The sequence below is a fragment of the Sylvia atricapilla genome, chromosome 22 (genome assembly GCF_009819655.1).
Source record: "Sylvia atricapilla isolate bSylAtr1 chromosome 22, bSylAtr1.pri, whole genome shotgun sequence".
In the NCBI taxonomy this organism is placed as follows: Eukaryota; Metazoa; Chordata; class Aves; order Passeriformes; family Sylviidae; genus Sylvia; species Sylvia atricapilla.
The window spans coordinates 2,939,729-2,966,015 of NC_089161.1; the positions used below are offsets into that span (position 1 = coordinate 2,939,729).

Genomic DNA, 26,287 nt, shown 5'->3' on the forward strand with positions numbered 1-26,287 from the left:
GCCTCTGCGAGATCAAGGAGCCTTTTGGATCCAAACCCCGAGCGCTGCGAGGCAGACAGCAGATGAAGCTGCAAAGTGAGCCCTGGAACATGACAACAATTTCCTTTTGGCTGGCTGGGGATGGGTCTGAAGCACAGCCACAGCCAGAGCTCTGGCTCTGCATCCCAAATCCGTGTCTCTGCTGAGGGCCAGTCAGAGCCCTGTAATCCCAGGGAACGTGAAGGTGCATTTGTTTGGAGGGGAGAGACTGGAGGGGAGGAGGCTGGGGGACTTCAGAGCAAGGAGAGTTCTGTGAAACCCAGAGAACCACTCCACGAGACAAAATCATGGCACTGTTCCTGGCAGGGCAGGGAAAGGGAGACTGGGAATTCTTAGATGAGCTGTTGGATTCAAAGACAAAAGTGCTGGGAGGTGCCGTGGGTTAATAAATAAAGACTGAACTCACCATCTGCAGCAGAAGGAGAAAAGATGAACTGCAGTTTTGGCGTGTTCAGTGATGAAAAAAGAAGCGGGGAAAAATCCACGATGGGGTGGGAGGGATAAAATGGAAGAGCGGCCAGAGGAAGTGCTCCCACAATAATTAACTTTCTGTGCGTGTCCACAGGCTGCAGGCCAGATGAAAGTCTGCTTTTCCAGCACATCTCCAGGGCAGGGGCTGGCCCAGGCTGCTGGGGTTTAACGTGGGGACAAAGAAAAAGGGACAAATGTTGTTCCTGCAGGGAGCCCAGCTCTGTGGGGCCCCAGAGCCAAGGGGATCCAGGAGGTGAAATGCATTCCCCAAAACTGATTGGAACAGCAGCACGTGATGGTGACAGACTTGCAAAACCAGCACCAATTACTAATTATAAACTGATTTTATTTGGTTTTTTCCTCTCGAGTATCTTCCCAGCTTTTTTTCACCTCTCCTTTCCCTCTGACAACTTTTTTTAAAGTCTAAGCCAAATTACTCTCAGGAGAGATGTCTCCAGTGATACAGAGCCAGCCTGAGCAGAGAGCACAGGCAGAAATTCCGTGTCAGCTCCAAGTCAGAGTCCTGCTAATAATTACACTGCATTTTCTGATGGGTTTTTTCTTCCTATGGCATCTCTGGGTTTTTTTGCTGTTGGTGCTAAATACCTGAAGTCAGCCTTTACCTGCCCAGGAAAACAGGGATGGATAGTTTTGTGATTAAAGCTGCTGCTAAGTCCTGGACAAGGAGGAACTTAGTTCTGGCTTTAAGTCTGAATAAACAGATTTAGTTGAGCTGGAGATGCCTGTTGTGGTAAAAGCATCCCCAGGTGGGTGGCTGTGGGGAGCTGACCCTTCCAGGAGTGGGGTGAATCCCTCTGTGCTTCCATCTGGGATCTTTAGTTTGCCATTCCCAAAATTTTTTTGCCTCCGTTTTCCATCTTCACCTGTCCTAGAGCACAAGACATCTTTTGGTTCTTCAAAAGAAAAGATGAAAAACAATGCCCCATGAGCATCCCAAGAGCATTTTCAACATGGAATCTCTTTTTTTTTTTTTTTTTTTTTATCTTTTTAACTTACTGACAAAGACTTGTAAACAGTTGGTTTGCAGAATTTCGCCAGAGGAAATTTCTGATTTCCTTCTGGTCTGAACTGGAAGAAGATGTGGTAAAAGGTTTCAGTTTGTTTTTCCGGAGTTTTCTCAGGTGGGGGAGGGAAGAGAGACTTAAAATATTTTTCTGTGTGTGAACATTTGACAGAAGAAAGAACAGATAGTGCAGATAGTGCTGGGTGACTGCTGCTGTGTGCTCCTCGGTGCATTTCAGCTGTGAAATAACTTTGATGGAGACCATCGGCGAGGAGTGCGAGCGTGTGAACCTGATCTTTAATTAGAGGTGTTGGCCACGGCGGGCTGAGCTGCCCCAGGAGCTGCCCTGGCTCTGGGGCTGGCCCTGCAGCACTCTCAGACCAGCTGCAGCACTCTCAGAACCACTCTCAGCCAGTTTATTCCATTTCCAGAGGCTCCTGGTCGATGCCAGCAGAGGGATGAGGAGTGCCTGGGCTCAGTCCCCAAATCTGGGCTTTGGGCCGTGGTGCCAGGTTCTATTTGTGGAGGGCACTGAGTGTGTGTGAGAACAGCAGCTCAGGTTCTCAGGCTCTCCCAGCACCTCTTTTTCTCTCGTTTTGATCTGTCAGATTTCACACCCTCAGCTTGGGTTTTAATGCCCCACGCAGATAAAACCACAGGGTTTCAGGTGATTTCGAGCTATGGCAGAACCTCCTCCTGAGGCTCAGCTGGTGAGCAGGACCCTGCAAAATTAATTTGAGCTGAATTCTGGGCTTTCTCTGAGGTCAGGGGTTTGGAACTAAATGATCCTTAAGGTCCCTTCCATCCTAAGCCATTCCATGGCCCGAAGTGTCCTCTCAAACAATCCTCCAAGATGAAAGAGACCATCTGTAGGATAGAGCTGTGAAATAAAAAATCTAATTTGTGTGTCCTGGATTTGCCATCTTGTGTTCCCAAGGCCACTGAATGTCACCAGTTGCTGGCACTGGGAGGTTTGTGGGCTGCTGGCTCCTCAAACCACTACAAACTCTGCCCAAACTCTTCAGTGGCTTCAGACCAGCTGAGCCTCAATGATTCGTCTCATTTGCTTTTCCAAACAGTTTCCCCGGAAGCTGCTGTCACTTGGTGTCTGGGGGTGTCCCCACTCCAGGGGTTGGCTTGGCTGGGTCACTCAATTTCGGGTCAAAAAAGCCAAGAGAAGCTCTTTGTCTCACCAGCTTTAGGCAGTCTGGGTGTCCCTGGAGCTCCCTGAAAGAGAGCAGGAGTTATTGATAATTTAGCTTGAGTAAACTCAGTAGTGTTTCAGCCACATTAAGAACAGGTTTTATTGGGGTTTTTTTATTATTAAAACTTCCAAACAACCCAGAATTGGCTTCCTGTGCCATCAATGGCCCCCTCAGACCTTTGCTGCTGCCAGTAGATGACCAAGGAAGTCTAGAAAGTTCCAGGGTCTAGTTAGGGATGAGTGAATGACCCCAAGTGTTCCCAGGCAGAGGATGAAGAAACTGAGCGCAGCCAGCTTTTTTCCTCACACCAGTTCTGTCCCAAAATTCTGGGAGAAATTGCAGCATTTCAGTGACTCCCAGTTCTGATTAGGAAGGAAGAAGCTCAGTACTAATGGTGGGATTTTCCCTCACCCCGTTTCAACCAGGGAGCTGGAGAAGGAAGGGTTGGTGGTGGGGATGAGCCCAGGAAATGTCTGCTGGGACCAGTGCAGAGAGCTGGGAGCTGTCCTGGTGGTTGTGGCAGGAGTTCAGAGCTGGGAGCCAGAGCCTGGACTGGACCTGTCCCCCTGAGGTTTCTCAGCCCAGCTCAGGCTGGACTTGTTGCTGTCATCGCCAGGCTTTAATTTTTCCTCTCCTTTGTTTTCCCACTTTTTTCTTTTTTCTGTGTCTTGAAATAGATGGCAAAAAATATAATCGTATCCCACTAGAATCTGAGAGAATTAATTGCTAGTAAAAGCATGTTAAGAGCTTTTGATGACTGAAGTAATTTGCACTGACACAGGGGCTGGCTGGGGTAGAGGGAAATCTGAATCTCAGGAAAAAAGGAGTTTCTGGAGCAGGGAGGCCCACTTAGGAGCAGAGCAGAGCCTTGCTATGCTGGGACTCAAAGGGCTTCTCCTTGTTTTCAGGGTGTCCTGTGTCATTTCCAAAATGTGCTTTTTTGAGTGAATTACAAACTGCGTCATGCCAAAGGTTGTTCTGGAGTGCTGAGCATCTGCTCTGACTCTGTCACCAAACTCACTGCCTTAAGAGAGGGAAAAGTCTCTTCCTGGTAAACCAGTGACTTTCTTTGGACTGCAACCCCTTAATTAACTCTTTTCCGTTTTTTCTTTTTCTTTTTTTTTTTTCCTCACACCTGGACTTTAAATATCTGAGGGGTTTTACTTTGAAGGATTCCTCTTTTTCACAGCAGCCAAATTGTATCTCACCTTCAGCCACACAGATGTGGCCAGTGAATTTCTCAGGCTGTACTCAGATAAACGAAAGCAGTGCATTGGGTAGAGCATTGGGTAGGTTTTTTTTAAAAATAGAACCTCACAGCTCTGTGGAAAGTGACCTGGTTTGAGAGTTTATTGAAAGGTTTGTAATTAAAAATTATCCTGCATGAAAGGATGAAAGAGATGATGTGAAGATGGAGCAGTTAACGTCCTTGTCATAAAAATCAGTGCAGTTTGGAGGAGTTCCCTGCTTTGATTACTTAAGCTGTACCAGAGCTGTGTTCTCCAGAATATTTGTGCACCTGAACCTTTTACTCATGGACCCCTCTGAGGTGTGTCCTTGAAGGTTCTGCCAGCCAGGACCTTCAGACAATGGCTGAGAGCTGATTTTATTCTCATCACAAGCCTCTTGATCAATTGTATCTATCACCCACCTTTCTCCTTTCCATTTTTCTGTTCCGAGCTGTGCCCTGCAAACCCTTTTCCTCCCTCTCTCCCCTCCGGAGCTGCCCCTTGGCCCCAGCTGACCCCTGTCCTGTCCCGTTCTCCCGCAGATTCCCGATGCCCTGGGCACTGAGAAGTTCTGCGCTGACGCCGGCCAGGGAGGGGCTGGGAACTGGCTGAAGTACATCCGAGTGTCCTGCTCCTGCGACGAGCAGAACCTGGCTGTGTGCCACATCAACGAGCAGGTAACTTCCCTGTGGGGCTGCTGGGCTCCACCGACACCCAGCGGGGCTGGGGATCAGCCAGGGGCTGCTGGGCAGTGACAGCAGCCAGGGCAGGTGATGGGTAACCCTGGGAGAAGATAAAACCTCCAGATTTATGGTCCTGTGTCTGACTGAGGATCCTGTCCCTGACTTGTGATCCTGTCCCTGACTTGTGATCCTGTCTCTGACTCAGGATTCAGTCCCTGATTCAGGATCCAGCCCCTGACTGAGGATCCTGTCCCTAACTTGTGATCCTGTCCCTGATTGAGGATCCTGTCCCTGACTGAGGATCCTGTCCCTGGTCTGTGATCCTGTCCCTGATCTGTGATCCTGTCCCTGGTCTGTGATCCAGTCCCTGACTCAGGATCCAGCCCCTGACTCATGATCCTGTCCCTGACTCTGGTGGTGGTGGAGAAAATCCAGTGAAATCCAGGTTATGGCACTGAACCCCTCTGAGACAGCTGGAAACCAGCACTGGAAATGGGAACCATGGAAACTGTGGCCAGGGAGGGTGGGAAGGGTGGTCCTAAGGTGAAAATTCAGATTTTGTCTGCTTTTAAGAGGAGAGTGAGAGTGGGAGGTGGTTTGGAGTCTGCAGAGGGGAAAGTTGAAATCTCCTAGGCAGGTTAGAGCAATGCTGGTGAAGCAGTCCCTGGGTGGGGGTTTATATGGAATTAACAGGATTTTGATGATGTTTGCAAAGTTCTTTGACCCAAAAATGGATTGAAGATGGGCAATTCACATTGTGAGCTTCGCAAACCTGCAATGGAGTACAACTCAAATAGAAATTACTGTCCAGACCTAAATGAGAAATACTGTCTTAGCAGGCAGGAGGCAGATTTGGGACTGGGAAGGGCTTTTTGGGATGTTTCCAGCTGCTCTGGGCTTTCATCAAACCCAGTGAATTCCTAATTCCCAAGTGGCCAAGGTGCCTTTTGGATACAAGCCCCTGCAATAGAAGAGCATTTGAACTCTTGGGAGACCCAAAACAATATTTCTAGGCTGCAAATTGAAGCCTTTCAACCTGGTCCTAGGAAAACTGTCCTTGGGAACTCTGAACTACCAAATCCCACAGCGAGAGTGTCACACAGTGCCAAAGATACTGAAGTTAGGAGAGGTGGAGGGTACAAAATGCTTTCAGACTTTATTAGGTTTGATTTAGCTGGTGTCACCAGGAGCTGTGTGCCAATAAAAGGGGATGTTACAGCTTCTTCCTGATCCTGAGCTGGGTTCTCACACCCGGGTGTGTTCCTGGCCAGGGTCACCCTGGACTTTAAAAATCAACCCTTCTCATTTTCACACCGGGATAAATTTAGAAAATTTGTGTCAACCTCCAACTTTGTTTCCTGTGCACCAAACCCCACAGGCTGCTCATTTGAGGGGAGATTCTGCTGGGGGCTGGTGCTGGGGGAATCCTGCAGGTCAGAGGGGAGAGCTCAGAGCAGGGAGAGATCCCCAAGGGAAAGGGACTTGGGGACACCTCAAACTCTCCCCAGAGTAAATCCCAAAACCATTTTTCAGTCTCTGATGATTCCTATCTTGTGCTGTCTCTTGGTGCTGCTGGCTTTAACTTCATTTATTTCACCAGGGGATGCATTTTTCCCCTAACATAAAGCAGGACAAAAGTTTGATCTTCCCCCTTCAGGCACCAGGAAAAGGTTTGGGGTTGTTTGTAAGCGCCCACAGAAAATAAAAAGTTTTGCAAAAAATGATTGCCCTCTAAATAACCAGGCAGCACTCTGGTGATAAGGGCCAGGAGAAGATTTTTGTTAAAATCATTTTGTTTTGGGGAAAAAAGAACAGGTTTACACAGGAGATGATCTTTGAGTGTGTGTGTCCCCTTCTGTTCTTCTTTAGTCCTGTAACCCAGGAACAGTCCCAGGAATGCACAGAGAATTTTCCTGGATTTTAGTGAGGAAATCGACAGCAAAATCTGGACCATTCAATTATTTCTGTCCCCCTATTAACAGATTATAATGTATATAAAATGTATTTATTAATTGAGATGTTTCATTCACTATATTTCAATTATGGGGCCAATTTTCACATGTAGAATAACATTATCCATTTTTCTTTCTATTTATTCATGCTGGAGAGGTATTAGAAAAGAAGATCCTTGATTGTTGGAAATAATTGGGATTCTGAAGGAGGACTGCAAAAAAAATAGTAGATAAATTATATCATTTACTAAAAGGGAAATGGTTTATTTTTTTCCTGTTGTTACTCCTGCCTCGAAAAGGAAAATACTTGAGCAGGTCAAGAGTCTGAAATACTAAACAGAATCTATGTAATAATATATTTATAATATACAAAAATTATATTCAAGGCCATGAGCTGGTCATTCATATAATTAATATATATTAATAATAGTCAGGGTGACAGCTGCTGCTTTTAGTTGGGGTGCAGATATTGGGGGTGAAAAAAAGGAGTAATAGGAGACAGGAAAAAATCCAGGCCTCCATTTCATCAGCCAGTGTGAGGTGTGAGTGCAATGCAGAGATTTTGGGTGAATTTTACAGAGGTTTGGTAACTCCAGTCAGGATTCCCAAGCACACAAGTCACAAAGAGCCTTAAAAAGAGGAAATCAGAAGCAATGTGGCCGAGCAGAAACAAAAGGGAAGCAATTCCAAAGGAGGAAAACACAGGAACAAAAGCAAAATGTGCAGCCCTGTCCTGGCTGGATATTCACATGGCCAAATTTTCTGTGTCCAGAGCTGGACACACGAACAGGTCTGAGGGAGCAGGAAGGACAAATCTTCACTGGGCTGCCCATGGAGTGAATTATTGGTGAGATAAAGACACAAAGAACCTATTTTTTTCAGGCTGGGTTTGAGGTTCTCAGCTCCTCTGCTGCAGCTGATGTGTTTGTGGGTGGGATTTTGATCTCGAGGGGAACACGGCAGCCGCTCTCTCCCCTTTTAATGCTCTTTTTCCTCCCTGAAATACAAAAGGGTGGAAGTTCAGATAAATCTCTGCAGCAGGAAAATGGGGCTGGTTATTAGCAAGGGCCCTAATTAATTAGGTAATTCTGGGATGGACTTTTCCCACTCGCCTTGTTCCACCTCCATCCCTGGTCCTGACTCTGGGAATGGTTAAACCTCATTCCCAGCCTCTGTCTGCTCCAGATTTTTTTTTTTTTTTTTCTCAGTGGAAAGATGAGGTGGTGCTGGGCTCTGAGTGAGACAAGCCCCAGAGTGTGGTGATTATGGTTCTGCAGGGCTCATATTGTGATTGTACCAAATTGTTCTGTTTTAGCAGCAAAATCAGACAGTCAGAGCCTGATTTCTGCTGGCCCAGGGATCAACAATTCCTCTGGGTCACTTCTACTTTCCCTTTTTGCTTATTTGTTTGGTTTGGTTGTTGGTTTGGGTTTTTGGGTGTTTTTGGGGTGGGTTTTGGGGTTTTTTTTGGTTTAGGTTGGGTTTTTGGTTTTATGGTTTTTTGTTTGTTTTGGGGGTGGTTTTTATGTTGTTTTTTAGGGGGGTTTGGTTTGGTTTTTTTGTTTTGTTTTTTTGTTGGGGTTTTTTTTTGGAGGGGGTTGCTTTCCATTTCTTTTCTTTCTTCAACACCCCATGCCCAGAATAATTTTGATAAAAATAAAAAAAAAGAAAAAATAAGTATTCTCAGTACCACCAAACCCTACTTATCCTGTTAACTATTTAGTGTAAAACAAAGCTGGTAATTTGGAGAGCTGCCCATGCTGCAGTGGGAAACACGAAATGATCAAGTGTGGAACTTTTCTATAAACAAACAGAATTGATTGATGAATGTAAATCTTCTGCTGGATTAGTAAATCTGAGTTTTTCCAGCACACACACACACACAAAAAAAAATTTAAAAAAAGGCTTTGATGAGCCCAGACCATCAGTAGCACGGCTGAAACATGAAGTTAATTATCATAATGAAATGTTTGATGAAATTAATGTGACTCCAGCAGAATCCAACTTCTCCCTGATCATTAAAGGAGCCTGTCCTATATTTCTGGAAGGGCTGCAGGAGACGTTGTGAAACACAAGGAGCTACTTTGTTCTGAGAACAAACAGGAGAGGAAAAGGAGCTAAAGGGTGAGACCGGGGCAGTGTCAGCCCTTGGCAGGGGAATTCTGAAGGATTTTTCCCCTGTAAGATCCGTGACTCTATCTCTGAACTTGATGGACCTTTTAGACCATGGCTGGTGATTTAGTGCTGGTTTGGGTTGCCAGCTGCATGAGAAACATCTGTTAATTGCTATTTTACTTTATTTTATTTTTATTTTATTTTATTTTATTTTATTTTATTTTATTTTATTTTACTTTTCCCTCTTGGCTTGGCCCATCTTCAGTTCTGTTTTTCCAAGTCACTCCTGAGCTCTGGGCTCACCCCTAGGCTGCATTTTGGGGTTTTTTTTCAGGCACTTTTCCTGCTAAGCTCAGTGTGGTTTGGTCCTGGGAAAAGCTTTTCTTGTAGTACAAGCCAAGAGGAGCAGCGAAATGCAAATGAAAGAGATAATGAGAAAAAGGAAAATTTTGGATTACTTTTTATTTGGCAGTGGAATCGCCAGAAATTAACTCCCCGGGCTGGGTGGAGCAGGGCTCTCTCAGAACTGCTCTCACCTGTGCCCAGGTGTGTGTCCTGTGTCAGCCTGCTGCTGCTCAGGGCGTTCCACCTGAGGTTTTGGAGCCGTACGAGCCCAGATCCTGCCCAAAATCCCATTTCTCAGCACCAAATCCCGTTTTTGGACTCTCAGCTGGACGAGGACAGATGTGCCTGCACTGGGAGAACTGTTTGCACATCCGTGGGAAACGCTGGTGGAATTACCCCAAAGATTCTGGCAGGCACAGGGATGAGCGTCTGGGCACTTTGGGACATTTTACCTGCAGCCAACAGCGGGATTTCATTTCCCATCCCAAATCTTTGTGTGTTTGTGCCCATCCCTGCTTTGAAACTCCCAGCGAGGGATGGCCGGGCAGTGCTGGCTGCTCGATATTTGGGTGAGCAGGGAACTGTGAGCTGTGCTGGGTCCGGGGGAAGGAGGGAAAGCGGGCCAGCAAACAGCCGGCAAGGAGCGGGATGCACCGGAGCTCCCGAGCGGGGCAGCACCGAGGGTTCGGTAAGGGATATACCGGAGCTTCTGAAAAGGGCTGTACCGGGTGTCGAGTAAGGGATGTGCTGGGGCTCCCGAATAGGGCGGTACCGGGTCCTCGGTTAGGGCTGTACCGGGTGCTCAGTGAGGGCTGTACCCCCGGTGAGGGCTGTATCAGAGCACTCGGTCAGGACTGTACCGGAGCTCCCGGTAAGGGCTGTACCCCGGTAAGGGCAGTGTCACAGCACTCCGTTAGGGCTATACTGGGTGCTCGGTTAGGGCTGTACCCCGGTAAGGGCTGCACCTCGGTTAGGGCCGTACCCCGATAAGGGTCGTACTCCCGGTTAGGGCAGTGTCACAGCACTCGGTACCGGAGTTCCCGGCCAGGGCCGCCCCGCAGCACGCAGACACCGGTCACGGCTGTGACTGCCCCGGCCTCGGAGCTGCTGCACAGCCCCTGCCCGGCTGCCCGCTTCCCTTCCCTCCCCTCCCGTTCCCTCCTCTTCCCTTCCCTTCCCTGCCCCCGACCGCCCCACCGCCGGCACCGGAGGAGCGCAGCGGCCGCGGGACAGGAGCGAGCAGGTCAGGGGAAGGCAGCACGGCCCGGCCCGGCCCGGCTCCGTTCGCATCGCCCGGGAGCGGCTCCGAGGCACCGGCGGGTCCCCGCGGCCGTGGCGGGGCCGGTGACGGGCGGCGTCTGCCACCTGCTGGGGCGGGCAGGGGCCGCGCTCCCGGTCCGCATCCCTATCCTAATCCCCATCCCTATCCTAATCCCCATCCCTATCTTAATCCCCATCCCCATCCCGGTGCTGGCCCCATCCCGCTCCCGGTCCCGGCGGCTGCCGGAACTCGCCCCACCGGCAACTTTTCCTCGGTGTGTCCCGGGGAGAGGTGAGAGCCGCGGTGCGGCTGCGGAGAGCGGGATCGGGAGGCGCCGGGCAGCGGTAATCATCCCTCGGGACGGGAACGGCTCCGCCCGGGGACCTGCGGGCGCTCCTGGGGTCACCAGAGCTGTGACAGGGACACCAGAGCGGTGACAGGGCGGATCTCGGGCCGTCCCGGCGCTCGGTGTAACGCGGGGTGATCGGTCGGGAGCTTCCTGACCTCGGTGTGGAGGGAAAGTTGTGAGCGGTGACCGCGCTCCACGGTCCCCGCCGCACCGCGTGGTGGCTCTGGGAGGGATGTCCCTTGTCCCTGCAGCTCTGGGAGGGATGTCCCGTGTCCCTGCAGCTCTGGGAGGGATGTCCTGTGTCACTGCAGCTCTGGAATGGATGTCCCCTGTCCCTGCGGCTCTGGGAGGGATGTCCTGTGTCGCTGCAGCTCTGGGAGGGATGTCCCCTGTCCCTGCAGCTCTGGGAGGGATGTCCTGTGTCCCTGCAGCTCTGGGAGGGATGTCCCCTGTCCCTGCAGCTCTGGGATGGGTGTCCGCTGTCCCTGCAGCTCTGGGAGGGATGTCCCCTGTCCCTGCGGCTCTGGGAGGGATGTCCCGTGTCCCTGAAGCTCTGGGATGGATGTCCCCTGTCCCTGCAGCCGCCCGTCCCTGCAATCTCTTCCCTCTCCGTGTGATCACATCTCCCCGCAGCCGCAGCTCCGGGATGGGGAGGACAATTTTGGGAACATCCCTGGGCAGCTGCCGGGCCTGGGGCCACACGTCTGCCAAAGCCTCGTGTTCCGTGCCTGGGAGGGAGGAAAAGGGACTCTGGGAAGAGAAATGCATCGTGGTGACACAGTTAATGTAGCCCAGGCAGAAATTTAGGAGTTGTGTGTGTTCCCTGCCCATAAATACAGGCTGGCAGAGGCAGAGTGGCAGCAAATTTAGGGAATTGTTCTGGGTGAAATGTGTTTTTTAGCCTGAGAAAGAATTTCTTAGATTGCTGTTAAACGCAGTGCTAAGAAAACCTGGGAATTGATAACTGTTATCAGGTGAATTCTCAGAGTGTCGTGTTAGGACAGGGTCCTGTGCACCCCAAAAATTTGGAAAATATAGAGGACACTGAATGTCCTCAGGACAGAAGTCGTGGAGCTCCTGGAGCAGGCTCATGGGAGGGAATGAGGCCACAGGGATCAGCTCAGGTGCGACCCAGCTGTCACTGGCCCCACTGCCCTGGCTCCTGTGGGGTTTGGGGTTTGTAGGGCAGTGAAGGTGAGGTGTGTGGGCTGTGCCCTTGTCTGAATCCTGTCTCTGTTTTGGGGTTTTCTCCTGGTGCAATGACAAAGGGCCTGGAGGTGAACTGAGCTGTGTGGGACATTTTGGAAGCTCCAGGGTCTGTGCTCAGGCAGGAGCTCAGAATGTGGGTTAACTGCTCACCTGGAGTGCTTCACGTCTGTGGTTAGGGGTCAGGTCGAGCCTGTTGGAGAGAATAATCAACAAAATAATTCTGTGGAGACGTGATAATTCAGCCCTAATCATGAGGCCAATTCTGGCTCAGAGAGCAGAGCCTTAAACGTGACAATTCCATCAGGTTAATCTTCCCTTCACTGTGACAAGCACACTGAGCTCATAGGAGGACAGGAAAAAAATGGGAAAATGGGAAGATTTGCTGTAATTTGAGGGAGAGAGGCTGTTGCCCAAAATATTTTTTTATTGTCCAAGCCCTGTGAAACTCTGACACCCAAATAGTCGAATAAAGGCGGGAAAACAATTATCCCAATTATCCCAAATCGAGGGACAAACCTCCCCTATTAGCTGGAGCAATTTGAGTTATTGGTTAAAACACAAAACACGAGCTTTTGCCTATTTAACGTGTCTGTTCTGTTTGTGGTTCCCAGGTCTATTATAAAGTTATTAAGGAGATTGAGCCGGGAGAAGAGCTCCTGGTGTGTCTGAAGGAAGGAGGTTATTCCCTGGGGAACATGGCACCCAGCATGGAAGGTAAGGCTTCCCCAGGAGCTTCTGCTCCTCTCTGCAGCACCCCTGGCACTGCTGGCACCCTCAGCCAGGGCAGGATATGACAAAACCAGGACCTGCCCCTTCTGTGCCTTTTGTGCTCGTTTTCACTGTTTCCCTGGGGAGAGGGGCTCAGTCCACAATATTGAGTTTTTATCAGCCTCAAGCAGCTTCATTTTCCTTCTCTTTGTGGGTTTGGATATGATCAGAGGTGCTTTTTCCATCCCCAGGGTCACCAGGTGCCTTTGGGTGTAATAAAAATGGCCAAACTATCCCAAGGCTTGGAAAACACCAGCCTGCAGAGATTTGGGGAATCTGGAAAAGGGGGGTCCAGGCAGGAGGTCGAAGAGTCATCACTAAAATTATTATTGCTGAAATAAAGACACTTCATCTTTCTCTGCAGCAGCTGTGAGCAGGTAGCAGGACATACACATGGAATGTTCTGGAAATCTAAGAGGGCTCCCAGGACTGATTTTCCTCTCTTTGGGTGCTTTTTCCCACATTCATCCCAGACTCTGACACTACAGACACTGTGCAAGGAAGTGATCTCTGAGCAAAACTGGGAAGGATGTGCCCAACACCATTATTCAATGATTTATTTCTATAAATGCATTCTCATTTACCAGGTGGTTTTAAACTAGTAGTTGGAAAAAATGCTCTAAAAAATTAATTCATGGAATTGGAGTTCTCTCTGGGCATCCCACAGTACATTTATTTTCTTTTACCTGTCCAAAAGTATAATTTCTGATGCGAATTTGCAGTAAAATCCTGCACAATTAGCTTCCAATATTTCTGGAAAATGGGATAGTTTGAGGATTTGTGCTGCTGGAAGTTCATTTGCTGAAGGGCTGGGGGTGAAGTGTGATATTTGCTGCCTCACACACACCAAGTTTTGGGCTATTTTTTCACTGCTCTCCTCCCCTCAAAAAAAAAAGTTAATTATTTTCTCAAGACCAACACACAGAGATGAATAATTTCTTTTTTTCTCTCTCTCTCTTTTTTTTTTAATGTCAAGGGGAAATCTGAATGAAAACTCACTGCTGTTCAGCATTTCAGTTTCTAACAGGCTTTTATGTGAACGAGCAAAAAAAGTGCTCCTTGTTTTCCATCTCTGTCATTATGGAACATTTATCTGGATCTTCCTGGTAACGTCTAGTGCTTTTGCTGCATAATTGCTGTCAAATTATGCCAGGCCAACATTAAATATTTGACTCCTTAATACTTTTTACTTTCAGCAGGGCTATCTTCCTGCTGCCTCGCACCCCCAGCTCACTTCGGAATTAACAGGAGAGAAAATGCAAAATTGTTCCACACAAAGATAATTATCATAAAAATCTTTCCTCCCAACCCCAGCCAAACACAGCAGACCCCTTATCACTGCAGGAATTTTGAGTAGGGCACTTGAACTCCTTTGAGATTCGAGTCTGGTAGATTAGCATGTAGATGCCACATAATTGTGTTCCCCTTGGTTTCTCTGAAAGCTATTAGGCACTGATTTATTTTTCTGTTACATTCCTGCTTTGTCCTGAGTGTTACTGATGGAACTTCAGATATAGGCACATATAACCATAGATTTGACAAACACGACACGGAGAGCAGGCAGCAATTTCGGTGTAACTGGGGCTGTTCTTTTCTTTGCAGCCCCTTCTCCCTGTCACACACCGAGGCAGTTACCTTTGTGAAGGGCACTATTTTCATTTGTGATGCTTAAAGTAAAGGGGAAAACTTAAATGAGAAGTTGTTTTGAAGGGCGACCTTTTTATTTTGGGTACTTAGAGGTAGGGAAAAAAAAAAATAAAAAAAAGAGCAGTTGAACGAACCTGGAGTCTGCAAAGTGGATGTCTGATACAGACACAAAAATAATACCGGGGCTCGGTTCAGCCCTGAGCCTCTGTGCTGATTTAGGTTTCGGTTTTGTAGGGGATGGTCTGGTCCTAAGCCAGGTCAGGTCCTTCCCCTGCAGGGTATTTATTGAGGAGTCAGGTCTGGGATCTGCAGGAGGTCAGCATGGAATGATTTGGGCTGGAAGGGACCTGAAGGATGATCTGATCCCTGCCCTGGGCACCCTCCACTACCCCAGGCTGCTCCAATCCTCCTCCAGCCTGCCCTTGGACACTTCCAGGGATCCAGGGACAGCCACAGCTGCTCTCCCAGGGCCTCCCCACGCTCAGCTGCTCTCCCACCTGATCAGTTTTTCCTCTCTTTGCCCTTTCTGAGCATCAAAACAGGATTTACAACCGGTGGCAGCCTGAATAACAAGTGGCTACAAGGCTTTTACTCATATTTTTGTCAGCTCTCTAAGTCTCCTTTCAACATAACTTTCTTTCTCCAAACCCAAATACTCTGAAGCACAGGAATTGCTCTTCCTAGCCTCCATCTATTCCACCTGTGGAAAAGCTGCTGTATTTGGTGTTCTCTTGTCCCACGTGTGATTGGGGTGAGATCTGGCAAAGGACGAGGTGAACAAGGAACAAAACCTCTTCTCTAAAATATTCTTGAGGCAATTAACGTCTTTCACCTCCTCTCCTGCTCTGTGAGCTCACAGAAAGGACAGAAATGTGTCACTGTCCTTGGTAAGAGCAGGAGGGGCAGTGTTCAGGGTGTGAGAGGGAAGTCACTTATCCAGCTTTAGCCAGGTGTGGAGGAAATCATTCTCCGTGGCTGCTTCTCCAAACCCAGAGAGGATTTCTGCTTTCTAGAGTGGAGTTTGGGTGAAATAAGCTGCAATTACTCATGTGAATCTCAAACTGAAGCAGGAAGAGTTCCACCTGGATTTGTGGAAGGAATTTGGTTGCATTTTCTCTGAAGTTAGAATAAGGAGGGGGAAAAAAAAAATCTGTTTCCTCCATTCCAAGTGTTTTCAGGTCTGGGGATTTGCCAGGTGGAGCTTGAGGGATCCTGAGAGTTTGGTAGGAGCTTGTTAAGAGGTGAAGGCACCTGGGGCTTCCCAGCCTGGAGGATTTCAGTCACTCCTCCAAAAATTCCTTCCTGGTTAAGCCACTGCTGCATTTACAGGAGAGCAAAGAGGGGAAATGTTGGCTCTGAGGTAGAGAAACACCTCACCAGAGCAGTTCCATGTCTCTGGAGTTTGATGCTACGCTTTTTTTTTTTTTTTTTTTTTTTCCCTTCTTCTTTTTACTCCTAAAAAGGAGTTTGGATCATTTTAATGGTAGGTAGTGAAGCAGCTCTCAATCCTGCTGTTATTGGTGTGCCGATTTCCAGTTTTCCCTCCCTAGGGACATAAAAACACGAGACACACGTTGGTCCTGTTCTACAAAATTTTCTACAGAATTGGTCCTGTTCTACAAAATGTTCTACAAAATTCTCTTTTCTAAAAAGAATTTCTCTGAGGAGCAGAGCAGGGCCTGACCCACCTCATGGTGAGGCTGCTGCCAGCAGTTTCAGAGTGTATAAACCCTCAAAAAATGAGCTCAGATTAGAACAATTGAGTATTTTCTTCCCTCGGATCTCCTTTTTTATAATCAAAATCCCTTTGTTGCCACTGTGGCCTTGATTTCCTTTTGCCCCCCTGCGTTGTGCAGCTGAGGAGATGCTCCTGCAGCCCTGTGGGTGCTGTGGGGTGATCCCTGCCTGGCGTGGGTGGCTCTGGGAGCCCTGGGCAGGGCTGTGCTGCCTGAGTCCTGCTGATACTTCCTTTTGTTCAGCTGGGTTTGAGTTTCCCCATGCCGACACTTCCCGTGTAGGTGTGCAGAGTGTGCAGAGGGTTTCCTCTGCCCACGTGGCTGCTGCAGCCTCCGGGACCTTGCCTCGCTCAGTTTTACACTCAGGTTTAAGCAGAGAAAAGGAGATGAGAGGTGAGGGCCCAAGTGGGAACACGGAGGTCTCTGGGTGAGACACTGACCTGTCACACTCAAAACAAAATTAACTCCTTTCAGACCTCAAAGCTCAGCCTGAGTGTTCGCAGTTGTGCAAAATTTTGGCGTAAACAAGTGCAAGGGGGGACTGCAAAGCAAAGGTTTGTTCAGGGGTTGAAGATTTTGTCCAAAGAACGTGAGCGTGGCCACATCCCACCCCAACATCCAGGGACTGGATCAGCTCCATCACAGCATTGCCTCTGGCTGCAGCTCTCAGAATATCCCCACTCCTCCCTCGGAGATAACGCACTCACCACAGGCTGTTCCTTTCTGAAGTTATCAGAAAAAGAGAACAACCAGGCAGAGCAGCAGAGCGTGGAGGAAGAGGGTAGGGGAGGACAGGGAAATGTGGCTCCAGTGACTCAGAGGGGCTGGAAAGCTTCTGTTCCAGGGTGGAGAAACCCAGAGCTATCCCCACTCCCTCGCAGAGCTTGTTCTCCTGGAAAATTTACAGCTCCGAGCTGATTGTTTGGCTTGGCACTCTGGTCAGGATGCTGCCTTGTAAACTTAATAATAGCTGCCCTCTTTTTAATTTGTTTGACCTTGACTACAGTAATTTATTATGTGCATTAGAACTTAAAAAAAAAATTTAAAAAGCAAAGAGCACGGCAACAAAGCCTTTGGCTCCCTGCTCTTCCTTCCATGGTGTTCTGGGCTGGGGCTCCTCAGGCTGATGGAGCCCTGAGCTCCTGCAGTGGAAAATTAGGAGGAGAACATTAGAACATTAGACAGACGATTTCTTAGAAAGAAGCTCCTCCAGGTTTGTGCTGTGGCAGTTTGCTTTTCTCTCTATCTGTGTTTACACGAGTCTGGCTCGTTCCTTTTTCCCTGGCAGCCCCTTCTGAGGAAAACTCATCCATAATTTCAAACCCCTTCCTTGTAGACACGAGCAGCCCCCCGGAATGGACCCAGAATTTCATGTGTCTCCCAGTCCCTGTAGCTCTCTCCATCTCACCAGAGGCCAAGACACAAAGAAAACAAGATCTCCTCTAGTTGTGTGATCTAATTTTTTTTTTCTCTGTCTCTCTTAATGCTTAAAGTGAAAGCAGCTGCTGGCACAGCCTCCCTTGGGTTCTCTCCCCTCTCACTTGTGAATTCTCTCTCTGTTTGTTTGTTTGCTGGCCTCGGGGAGCTTCTCCTCCTCCCTGAGGTCCAAGAGGCCGGGCTGCTGGTGTTCCCTGGGGCAGGGCTGACCATGGGCTGCTGTGTGTGTTGCAGAGGAGCCCTCGTTCCGCTGCGAGGACTGCGATGAGCTCTTCCAGTCCAAGCTGGACCTGCGGAGACACAAGAAGTACGGCTGCAGCGCCGTGGGCGCCCTGTACGACAGCCTGGGCGACGAGATCAAGCAGGAGGGCCTCGGGGATGGACAGGTCTACGAGTGCAAGGACTGTGAGAGGATGTTCCCCAACAAATACAGGTACCCACTGAGAGCCAGAGCTCCTCTGGCCTCCCCTCGCCGTCCGGGCCAAAGGGGGATGGTGCGGCTGGGGAGGACTGACGGGATCAGCCTTTCCTTTCTCCATGGAAACCTTTCCTTTCTCCATGGAAACATTTCCTTCCTCATAGAAACCTTTCCTTCCTCCATAGTCTTTAGGAATGTTCTTTTTGGGATAAACCTTTCCTTCCTCCATAGGCTTTAGGAATGTTCTTTTTGGGATCAACATTTCCTTTCTCCATGGAAACTTTTTCTTCCTCCATGGACACCTTTCCTTCCTCCACAGAAACCTTTCCTTCCTCTATAGTCTTTAGGAATGTTCTTTTTGAGGTCAACCTTTCCATTCTCCATAGTCTTTAGGAATGTTCTTTTTGGGATCAACCTTTCCTTCCTCCATGGAAACTTTTCCTTCCTCCATAGAAACCTTTACTTCCTCCATAGACTTTAGGAATGTTCTTTTGGGATGAACCTTTCCTTTCTCCACAGCATTTCAGAATGTTCTTTTTGGGACAAGCCTTTCCTTCCTCTGTAGGCTTTAGGAATGTTCCTTTTGGGATCAAGTCATCCTTTTTTCCATAGAAGCATTTCCTTCCTCTACAGAAACATTTCCTTCCTCCATAGGCTTTAGGAATGCTCCTTTTAGGATCAACTTTTCCTTTCTTCATAACATTTCAGAATGTTCATTTTGGGATCAACCTTTTTTTTCCCCATAGACACCTTTCCTTTCTCCATATAAATCTTTCCTTCCTCCATAAGCTTTAGGAATGTTCTTTTTGGGATAAACTTTTCTTTTTTCTATAGAAAAATTTCCTTTCTCCATAGCATTTCACAATATTCTTTTTGGGATAAACCTTTCCTTCCTCCATAGGCTTTACAAATATTCCTTTTGGGACCAACCTTTCCTTTCCCTACAAGGTTTGGGAATGTTCACTTTGGGACCCTCTGCAGCTGTTGGCAGTGTTTTATTCCACCTTGATTTCACTGGTGCTTTTCACTGCCCGTGGGTGGAAGCACCCGAGGGTTGGTGGTGGGAAGTTTAAGGGGTTCTTTTCTGAGAGATCTGTGTAGGATCTTTCCACCATCTGCTCTCTTGTGCTCTGGTCCTGAAGGAAAAAAACTCTTCAGTATTAGTTCAGTCAAAATGTGCATGAAGGCTTCTTTTAAATTCAGTTCTTGGTCATTTGAGATGAGTGAGTTTAAAGAGGTGTCGATGCCCTAAGAACTCGTAATATGGCCACAAGCTCCTCTTTGATCTGGAAGGAGCAATTAAAAAATTCTATTCCAATCAAGTTTTTAATTTTGTGTCCACCAAACATTCTTGTGACAGCAATGTGAAAAAGAAAAAAAAAAAGAAGATTGGGTATTCTCCAGCTCGTTTTTTAATTTTCAATATTTATTCAGTTCTTTTGATGATTATATGGCAACTCTAAACAAGAATGAAACTTCTCTTTAAAAGGTAAAATGTTTTTAACTCAGGTTTTAACTGAAAATCTGAATTTTTTTAAGCAGAATGTGGTAGTAATGAAATGCAGCTTTAACGCAGCAATCTTTGAGCTATCTAATTCATGGGCAAAGTGAGACTCAAAGAGTTAAATATTAGGAGCCAGCTTTAAAAGTTGAGAGTTTTTTTAATCACCTTAAGATTGTATTTATTTGCATCCTAAGCCTTGATAAAAGCCTTTATAAAATTCTATAAAAGCAGAGTTTTCTGTGTTTACCGGAGGCTGAAGTTCTCACATACTCATTTCTTTTGCCTTCTTGGGTGAACAAACCCCGTGCACCACAAGGTTTGCTATAAAACTGTGAGAACTGGCAATCCCCTGTCAGGCTCTGCCTGAGCAGAGCAAAAACCTCGAGGTTAAAGCTCCTGTAAGGCCTGTTTCACTTCAGTTTAACATTTAAAAACCTGCATTTGTCACTTTGAACTTAATTGCATTGATACTTTCAGCTCTTTGATCTGGGTGAGGAAGTGAGGGGGAAGAAATCTATTTTAAAAAATGCAGAGAAAGGTGAAGCCTACAGAGCATTCCCTGTATGTGCATGGAAAAGAGCTTGGGAGTTGTAGAATTTGGGGTGGATCCTGGGATTCCTGTGTGGGATCCTCTTGGCCCAGTGTGGCATCTTTACCCCTCACCTCGTGTCTCTACATTGGGTACCCTCATTAGAAATAAGAGGCTGCAATTTACTTAATTTTACCTGACGAGACAAAGAGAATTTCCTTCAAATGTTTTCAATATTACAGATTTTAGAAAAAAAAAATCCAATTCTTTTATCCATCAGTGTCAAGAGCTCTCTCCTGTTTAACTTCCAGTGCTCTCTAATTTTTGTCTTAACTAGGAAATGACCTTTTGAAATGTATGTGCTGTATCCTATTTGTACCCTCTGTGTGTTCTTGGCTCCATAGGGGTCTGAACTGGCACTGTGGCCTTGGGTTTTTGCCTTTTAGACCCAATATTTTGGGATAAGTAATATAAAGGTTTGGGGGGTTTTTTGGTGGGCTTTTTTGTTTCTTTGTTTAGTTGGTTGGTTGGTTTGGTTTTTTGTTTTGGGGTTGTTTTTTTTTTTTTTTGTTTTTTGTTTTTTTTGACAAAGTAAAAGAAAATCAGCAGCATCCCCACTCAGCCTTTGACATGCTGGTGGATTGCTGGGGTGGGAGGAAATGTCCACATCAGTGTCTCCCCCATCAATCTGCCAAGTTTAAAGTCACTAAAACGCCAAATAAACCCGCTCAGAGTGCCTGGATGGTCTCAGAATTTTTCAAAGTTAATACAGATGAAATCAAGGATGCCACTGGGGACCTGAAATTGAGCATTTAGCAGCTGACTAAATAAATAAATGTTTCACTAATCCCAGTAGGTACTTGCCTCTAAACAGCATATTAGCTTGTCCATATTTGCTCGAAACAAACTCATAAATCACAGTTAACAGGAGCGTATTTTTGGACGTGGATATGAAAGGTTTGTGTTACTTTGTGTGCGCGTGTGTTTAAAATCTGGTCATTTTAAGAGCAGCATTTCTTGAGCAAAATGAGTATTGCTGCTTTCAAGGAGTGGGTTGGCAGTTTATGAGGGGCATGCCCATGAATATGAATTATCTGGCTGGGATCAGGGCTGGTGCTCCAAGGTTTTGGGTGTGGAGTGACCAAGGCTGACACAATTCCTGGGATCCTGAACCCCTCAGCTCGCTGGAAGTACCCGGGGAGTGTTTTCCCTGTGGCATTTAATGAAGAATGGCAGGATTTTCCAGCAGTGTTCAGCTTTATTGTTTCTGTGAAAACACAGCCATGTTCTACAGTTCTGTAGGAATGGTTTAATATCCATGTGTAGGGGTGTCAGAGAGGAGCAGATTCCATGTGAGCTGGTTTGATTGTGGTTTTTTCTTTTTTTTTAGAACTCACAGTAAGAGTAGTGTTTGTAACTCCTATTGCCTTGCCCCAAAGGAAGACAATGATGCAGATTTCCTTTCCTTGTTTCTCAGGGCTGAGATGTGCAGAATTCCTGGTCTGAGATGTGCAGGATTTCTAGCCATAGAGATATAGGATTCCTGGCCTGAGAGGTGCAGGATTTAATGGCTGAAAGGTGGAGGATTATAGGCCTGGGTTGTGAAGGTTTTTCTGGCTGAGAGGTGCAGGATTCCTGGCCTCAGAGACGCAGGATTTGAGGGGTGAGAGGAGCAGGATCTCTGTTGGAGAGGTGCAGTATTCCCAGCCTAAAAGGAACTGGATCCCTGGTCTGAGAGATGCAGGATTCCTAACCAGAGAGACACAGGATTTCCAGCATGAGAGATGCAGGATTTCTGTCTGAGAGGAGCAGGATTCCCAGCCTGAGATGTGCAGGATTCCTGGCCTCAGAGATGCAGAATTTCTGGCTAGGAGGTGCATGATTCCTGGCATCAGATATGCAGGATTTAAGGGCTGAGAGGAGCATGATTCCTGGCCTGAGAGAAACAGGATGCTTGGCCAGAGAGATGCAGGATTCCTGGCATCAGATATGCAGAATTCCTAGCCAGAGAGATGCAGAATTCCCGGTCTGAGGTGTGCAGGATTTCTGAGAGGTGTGCAGGATTCCAAATAAGAGATGTGCAAGATTTCTGGCCATAGAGATGCAGGATTTCTGTCTGAGATGTGCAGGATTCCCAGCCTGAGAGGTGCAGGATTTCTGTCTGAGATGTGCAGGATTCCCAACATGAGAGGTGCAGGATTCCTGGGCAGGGAGGTGCAGGTTTCCCGTGGCACAGGGCACTGTGGCACTCTGTGCCACCCCTGCCGTGGCCCTGTGCCAGCAGCCACTCGGGATTGCCATCATCCCCCCAGTCTGGAGACTCTGCCAGTTGGCAGAAGGTGAAATTGCTGAGTGAAGTAATCAAAGATGTCTGACATTTAGAAGTGAAACGTGTTTGCACCTTATCATGTTTCTTCCCAACGGTGAGTCCCTGTGTTCTGGGAAGCCGTGGGCCAGGTGCCCGTGAAAATGGACACGTGAGAGTCTCAGCAGCAGCAAATATCTTTCCCGGGGGGGATGCCACAGAGGTTTTGGTCACAAAGTGCCCATTTTTCCTCTCAAAAACCTGCAGTGCTGAGTTTACTTTTCTTTCAATCATTGAAAACAGACTCAGGTATTAATAAGAAATAGTGTACAACACAGTATCATTTTGAGGCAGAACAGGGCATCTTCCACCAGTGAAATAAACATCGAAAACCTCAAATGGTGCTTGGGTGTCGTTGCCCTTCTCACAGTCGATGAATCCCTTCCTGCTCCGAGGCATCAGGTGACTGGAATCCCCCCAGGCCCCACAGCTGGTTCTCTGTCACCATCTCTGTCCCCTCTCTGGGTCTCAGACCTGCCTTCAGCCTGTCTCTCTCCCCCAGCCTGGAGCAGCACATGGTGATCCACACCGAGGAGAGGGAGTACAAGTGTGACCAGTGTCCCAAGGCTTTCAACTGGAAATCCAACCTGATTCGTCACCAAATGTCTCACGACAGTGGGAAACGGTTTGAATGTGAAAATTGTGTTAAGGTACAGTGAGGACAGGGTCACCCTGGGGGGCTTCACCTGGGGGAGGGTGCTGGGATTTGGGGAAAAGGGTGCAGGACACAGTGTCTGTGGGGAGATTCACTTGGAGAAGGACACTTGGACCTGGGCAAGGGCTGCAGGGGATGGGTGGCCCTTGCTGGCCCAGAGCAGGGTGATGCAGGGAGAGGTGACTCAGCTGTCCCTGTCCCAGGGAGAAGAGGTATTCTCACTGTCCTGGACATCCCAATGGGGATGTGGAGCTCAACCCTCTCCCAACCCACTCCCCTTTGGCCATTCCCAGCTGGGTACTGGGGTGGTGGGGAGGGCTGTGCTGGGCAGATGTGGGTGAGCAAAGACAGCAAAGACCTGGATAACCCTGAGCACCACACACCTGGGGAGGTGCCACACACCTGAAAAACCATGAGCATCACACACTCATCAGAATGCCACAGACCTTTATAACTATGAGCATCACACACTCGAGAAGGTGCCACACACCTGTCCATCATGACCACCACATACCTGGAGAGGTGCCACAGGCCTTTTCATTCATGAGCACCACACATCTAGGGAAGTGCCACACACCTGTCAAACCATGAGCATCACATACTTGGGGAGGTACCACAGAGCTGCTCATCCATGAACACCACACTCTCAGAGAGGTGTCACAGACCTGTCAAACCCTGAGCACCACACACTCAGGGAGGTGCCACAGCCTGGCAGGACACACACGGAACTCTTTCATGACCCAGTCTCACCTGTCCACTCAAGCCACGAGCAGCACTTGGAAAAAAACCAAAAAAACCAAACAACCCCTAACAAAATAAGTTTTTCACACATAGACCCTCCTCCTCCTCCTTTTCCCCCCTCCTGAAGGCGTTTTTGCCCCGCAGGTGTTTACGGACCCCAGCAATCTCCAGCGGCACATCCGCTCGCAGCACGTGGGGGCGCGGGCACACGCCTGCCCCGACTGCGGCAAGACCTTCGCCACCTCCTCGGGCCTCAAGCAGCACAAGCACATCCACAGCACTGTCAAACCTTTCATATGTAAGTTGTCACGGCCATCACCAGCCCGGCGCTGGCTGTAATTGCAGGGATCCTGCGGGGGCCCCCCAGCCCTCCTATCCCTGGCCGCTGTAATTTTATAGCTCAGAGCATAAGATGATTTTTTTTCCTTTTTTTTCTTTTTTCTTTTTTTCCTTTTTTTTTTTATTTTTGTATGCTCCCTGTTTTTTCAGCAAACATTCATGGCAGTTTTTGACTTTCTTGACAAGTTAAAAGCTGAGTCTCTCAGCGGTCACAGCGATGCCATTTTCCTCATATCTTTTCTTTCTCTCGTCTTTTTTTTTTTTTTTTTTAATTTTTTTTTCCCCTAATCGTTTTTGAATGTTCCTGTTGGTGACATAAATAAATAGCTGGCACAGCCCTGATCGAAATGTTTTACGGGGTGCCTCAAATCCTGGAGCTATTGTAAAGAACTTGGAGTAATCACAGAGATGAGAAGGTGTTTTTTATAAAAAGAAAGGATTTTTTTTCTTCTTTATTTACTGCATGTTTCATCTAGATAATGCTGGGAGCCAAATAAACAGCAGATGAACTGTGTCCTCAGTGCTCTCCTTGGTGGGATATTTCCAGAAGGGCATTTTCCCTGGAGAGCCACCCATCTCAGTCCTTGTCATTCCCAGGGCTGTATATTTTTTTAATTGACACAGCACCCACTGGGTTTGGATAACTGTGCAGGGAGGCGGATGGTGTCACAACAAAGCTCCAGGAACTTTAGGGAACACTTCCTGACACTTCAGAACACGTCGCTCAGGCACAGGCCGGGATCTGGGTTTGATTCCAGGCTTTGATGTTACGGTAGGGAAGCCACTGAACCCACTCCTGCTTTTTTTCCCCTGTTGGAATAATGGGAACAGCATGCAGGAACATCCTGGGAGACTCATTTCATTAATGTCCCGAGGTAATCAGTGTCCTGAGACCATCAGCTGGGTGTCAGCAGAGGAAGAAGAAACGCTCCTCTCACTCGTTTTGCCGCAATCTTTCACTGGGCACATGAAAGGGATAATTTGACTCCCAGGATTGCTGCAGGGAGATGAGGGATTTCTCCTCATAATCTCCTCACTCTCACCTCATCAGAATTAGGGAGATGTCAGACCAAATCAGCCTGTGGAACAACTGCAGAAGGATCCTGCCTGGTCAGACGTGCCAGGTTGTTTTGTCCATCAATGTGGAACGCATTAACAACTTCAAATCCACACGGCAGGATTCACAAGGAAGTTGTTTTGCCTTTTTTTTTTTTTTTTTTTTTTTTTTTTTTTTTTTTCCCTTGTTCAGTGGAAGAAAAGGGTCTGTATGTGTTTTTTAATTTTTTTTTTAATTTTTTTTAATTTTTTTTTTTTTACAATATTATATTTGGCCTTCAAAAGACCCCAAACCTGTAACTTTATAACTGCAAAAATCAGGAGGGCAAGAGAGTCCGTTCCACGTGGAATTACTAAGTCTTTGGATAACTGGAGATTTAACAGAATTTTTCCCATTTTCCTTGTTTTTAGAAGGATGATGGGAGTTCTCAGAGCTCTAGCACTTCTCTTTAGGGAATTTTGTGCAGTATTTCTATATCTAGCAAAAATTCCTGGGGTGAAAAATGGAAGAATCCTGGAATCATGGAATGGTTACACTTGGAAAAGCCCTTTGAGATAATCAAATCCAACCCTTAACGCAGCGCTGCTGTGTTCTCCACTAAACCACGTTCCTAAGTGCCACATCCACATAGTTTTTTGAGAGTTCCAGGAATGATGATTGCTGATTCCCTTTGAAAAAAACCCAAAAAAACCCAAAAAGCCAGAGATTGTTGTATTAGAGATTGTTGTATTTAAGGTTGTTGTATCATGGAAATTAAATTCAATAGTGCTGAATTTTTCAGTAGTTACTGAAAATTCAGTAGTGCTTCCAAAAGAACTCGGGATATTGTTTAAGAAAACCCTTTAAAATGGAGTAAAAAAAGCCAAATAAAGCTTTTCTTTTCAAGTCTAAGATAGCTGGAAAGATACTTTAAACAACCATAAAAATCTGTGTGTGCACTAAGAACAGTTCAGGAGAATTGACACAAGATTTTAAAGTGTGATTGCCAAAATTAGGATTGGCTCAAACATCCAAACCCTTGTGATGACTTTCTTGGCCTGTTTGTGTTTCCCTGCAGCTCAGGGCTGTCAGGGCCCAACAATGAAATGCTCTGGGGACAGACAGTGCAGCCTAAATTTACAGTGCAGCCAGAAACCAGAGCCTTCAGCGACACTCCTTTGGATTTTGGGGTGCTCATCTGAATTGAAATGTCAGATTAATTAAATTTTA

The 26,287-nt window shown here is 47.3% G+C and overlaps 1 protein-coding gene across 1 annotated transcript in view; it reads left to right on the top strand.

Annotated features, from left to right (window-relative positions):
- Nucleotides 1-26,287, top strand: part of PRDM16 (PR/SET domain 16) — a 289,181-nt gene that overhangs the window by 239,001 nt on the left and 23,893 nt on the right. Inside the window, exons 4-8 of the mRNA XM_066334218.1 lie at nt 4,511-4,645; nt 12,494-12,596; nt 17,705-17,903; nt 22,789-22,936; nt 23,827-23,980. Coding sequence (XP_066190315.1) covers nt 4,511-4,645; nt 12,494-12,596; nt 17,705-17,903; nt 22,789-22,936; nt 23,827-23,980 — 739 coding nt within the window. The remainder of the gene's footprint in view (nt 1-4,510; nt 4,646-12,493; nt 12,597-17,704; nt 17,904-22,788; nt 22,937-23,826; nt 23,981-26,287) is intronic.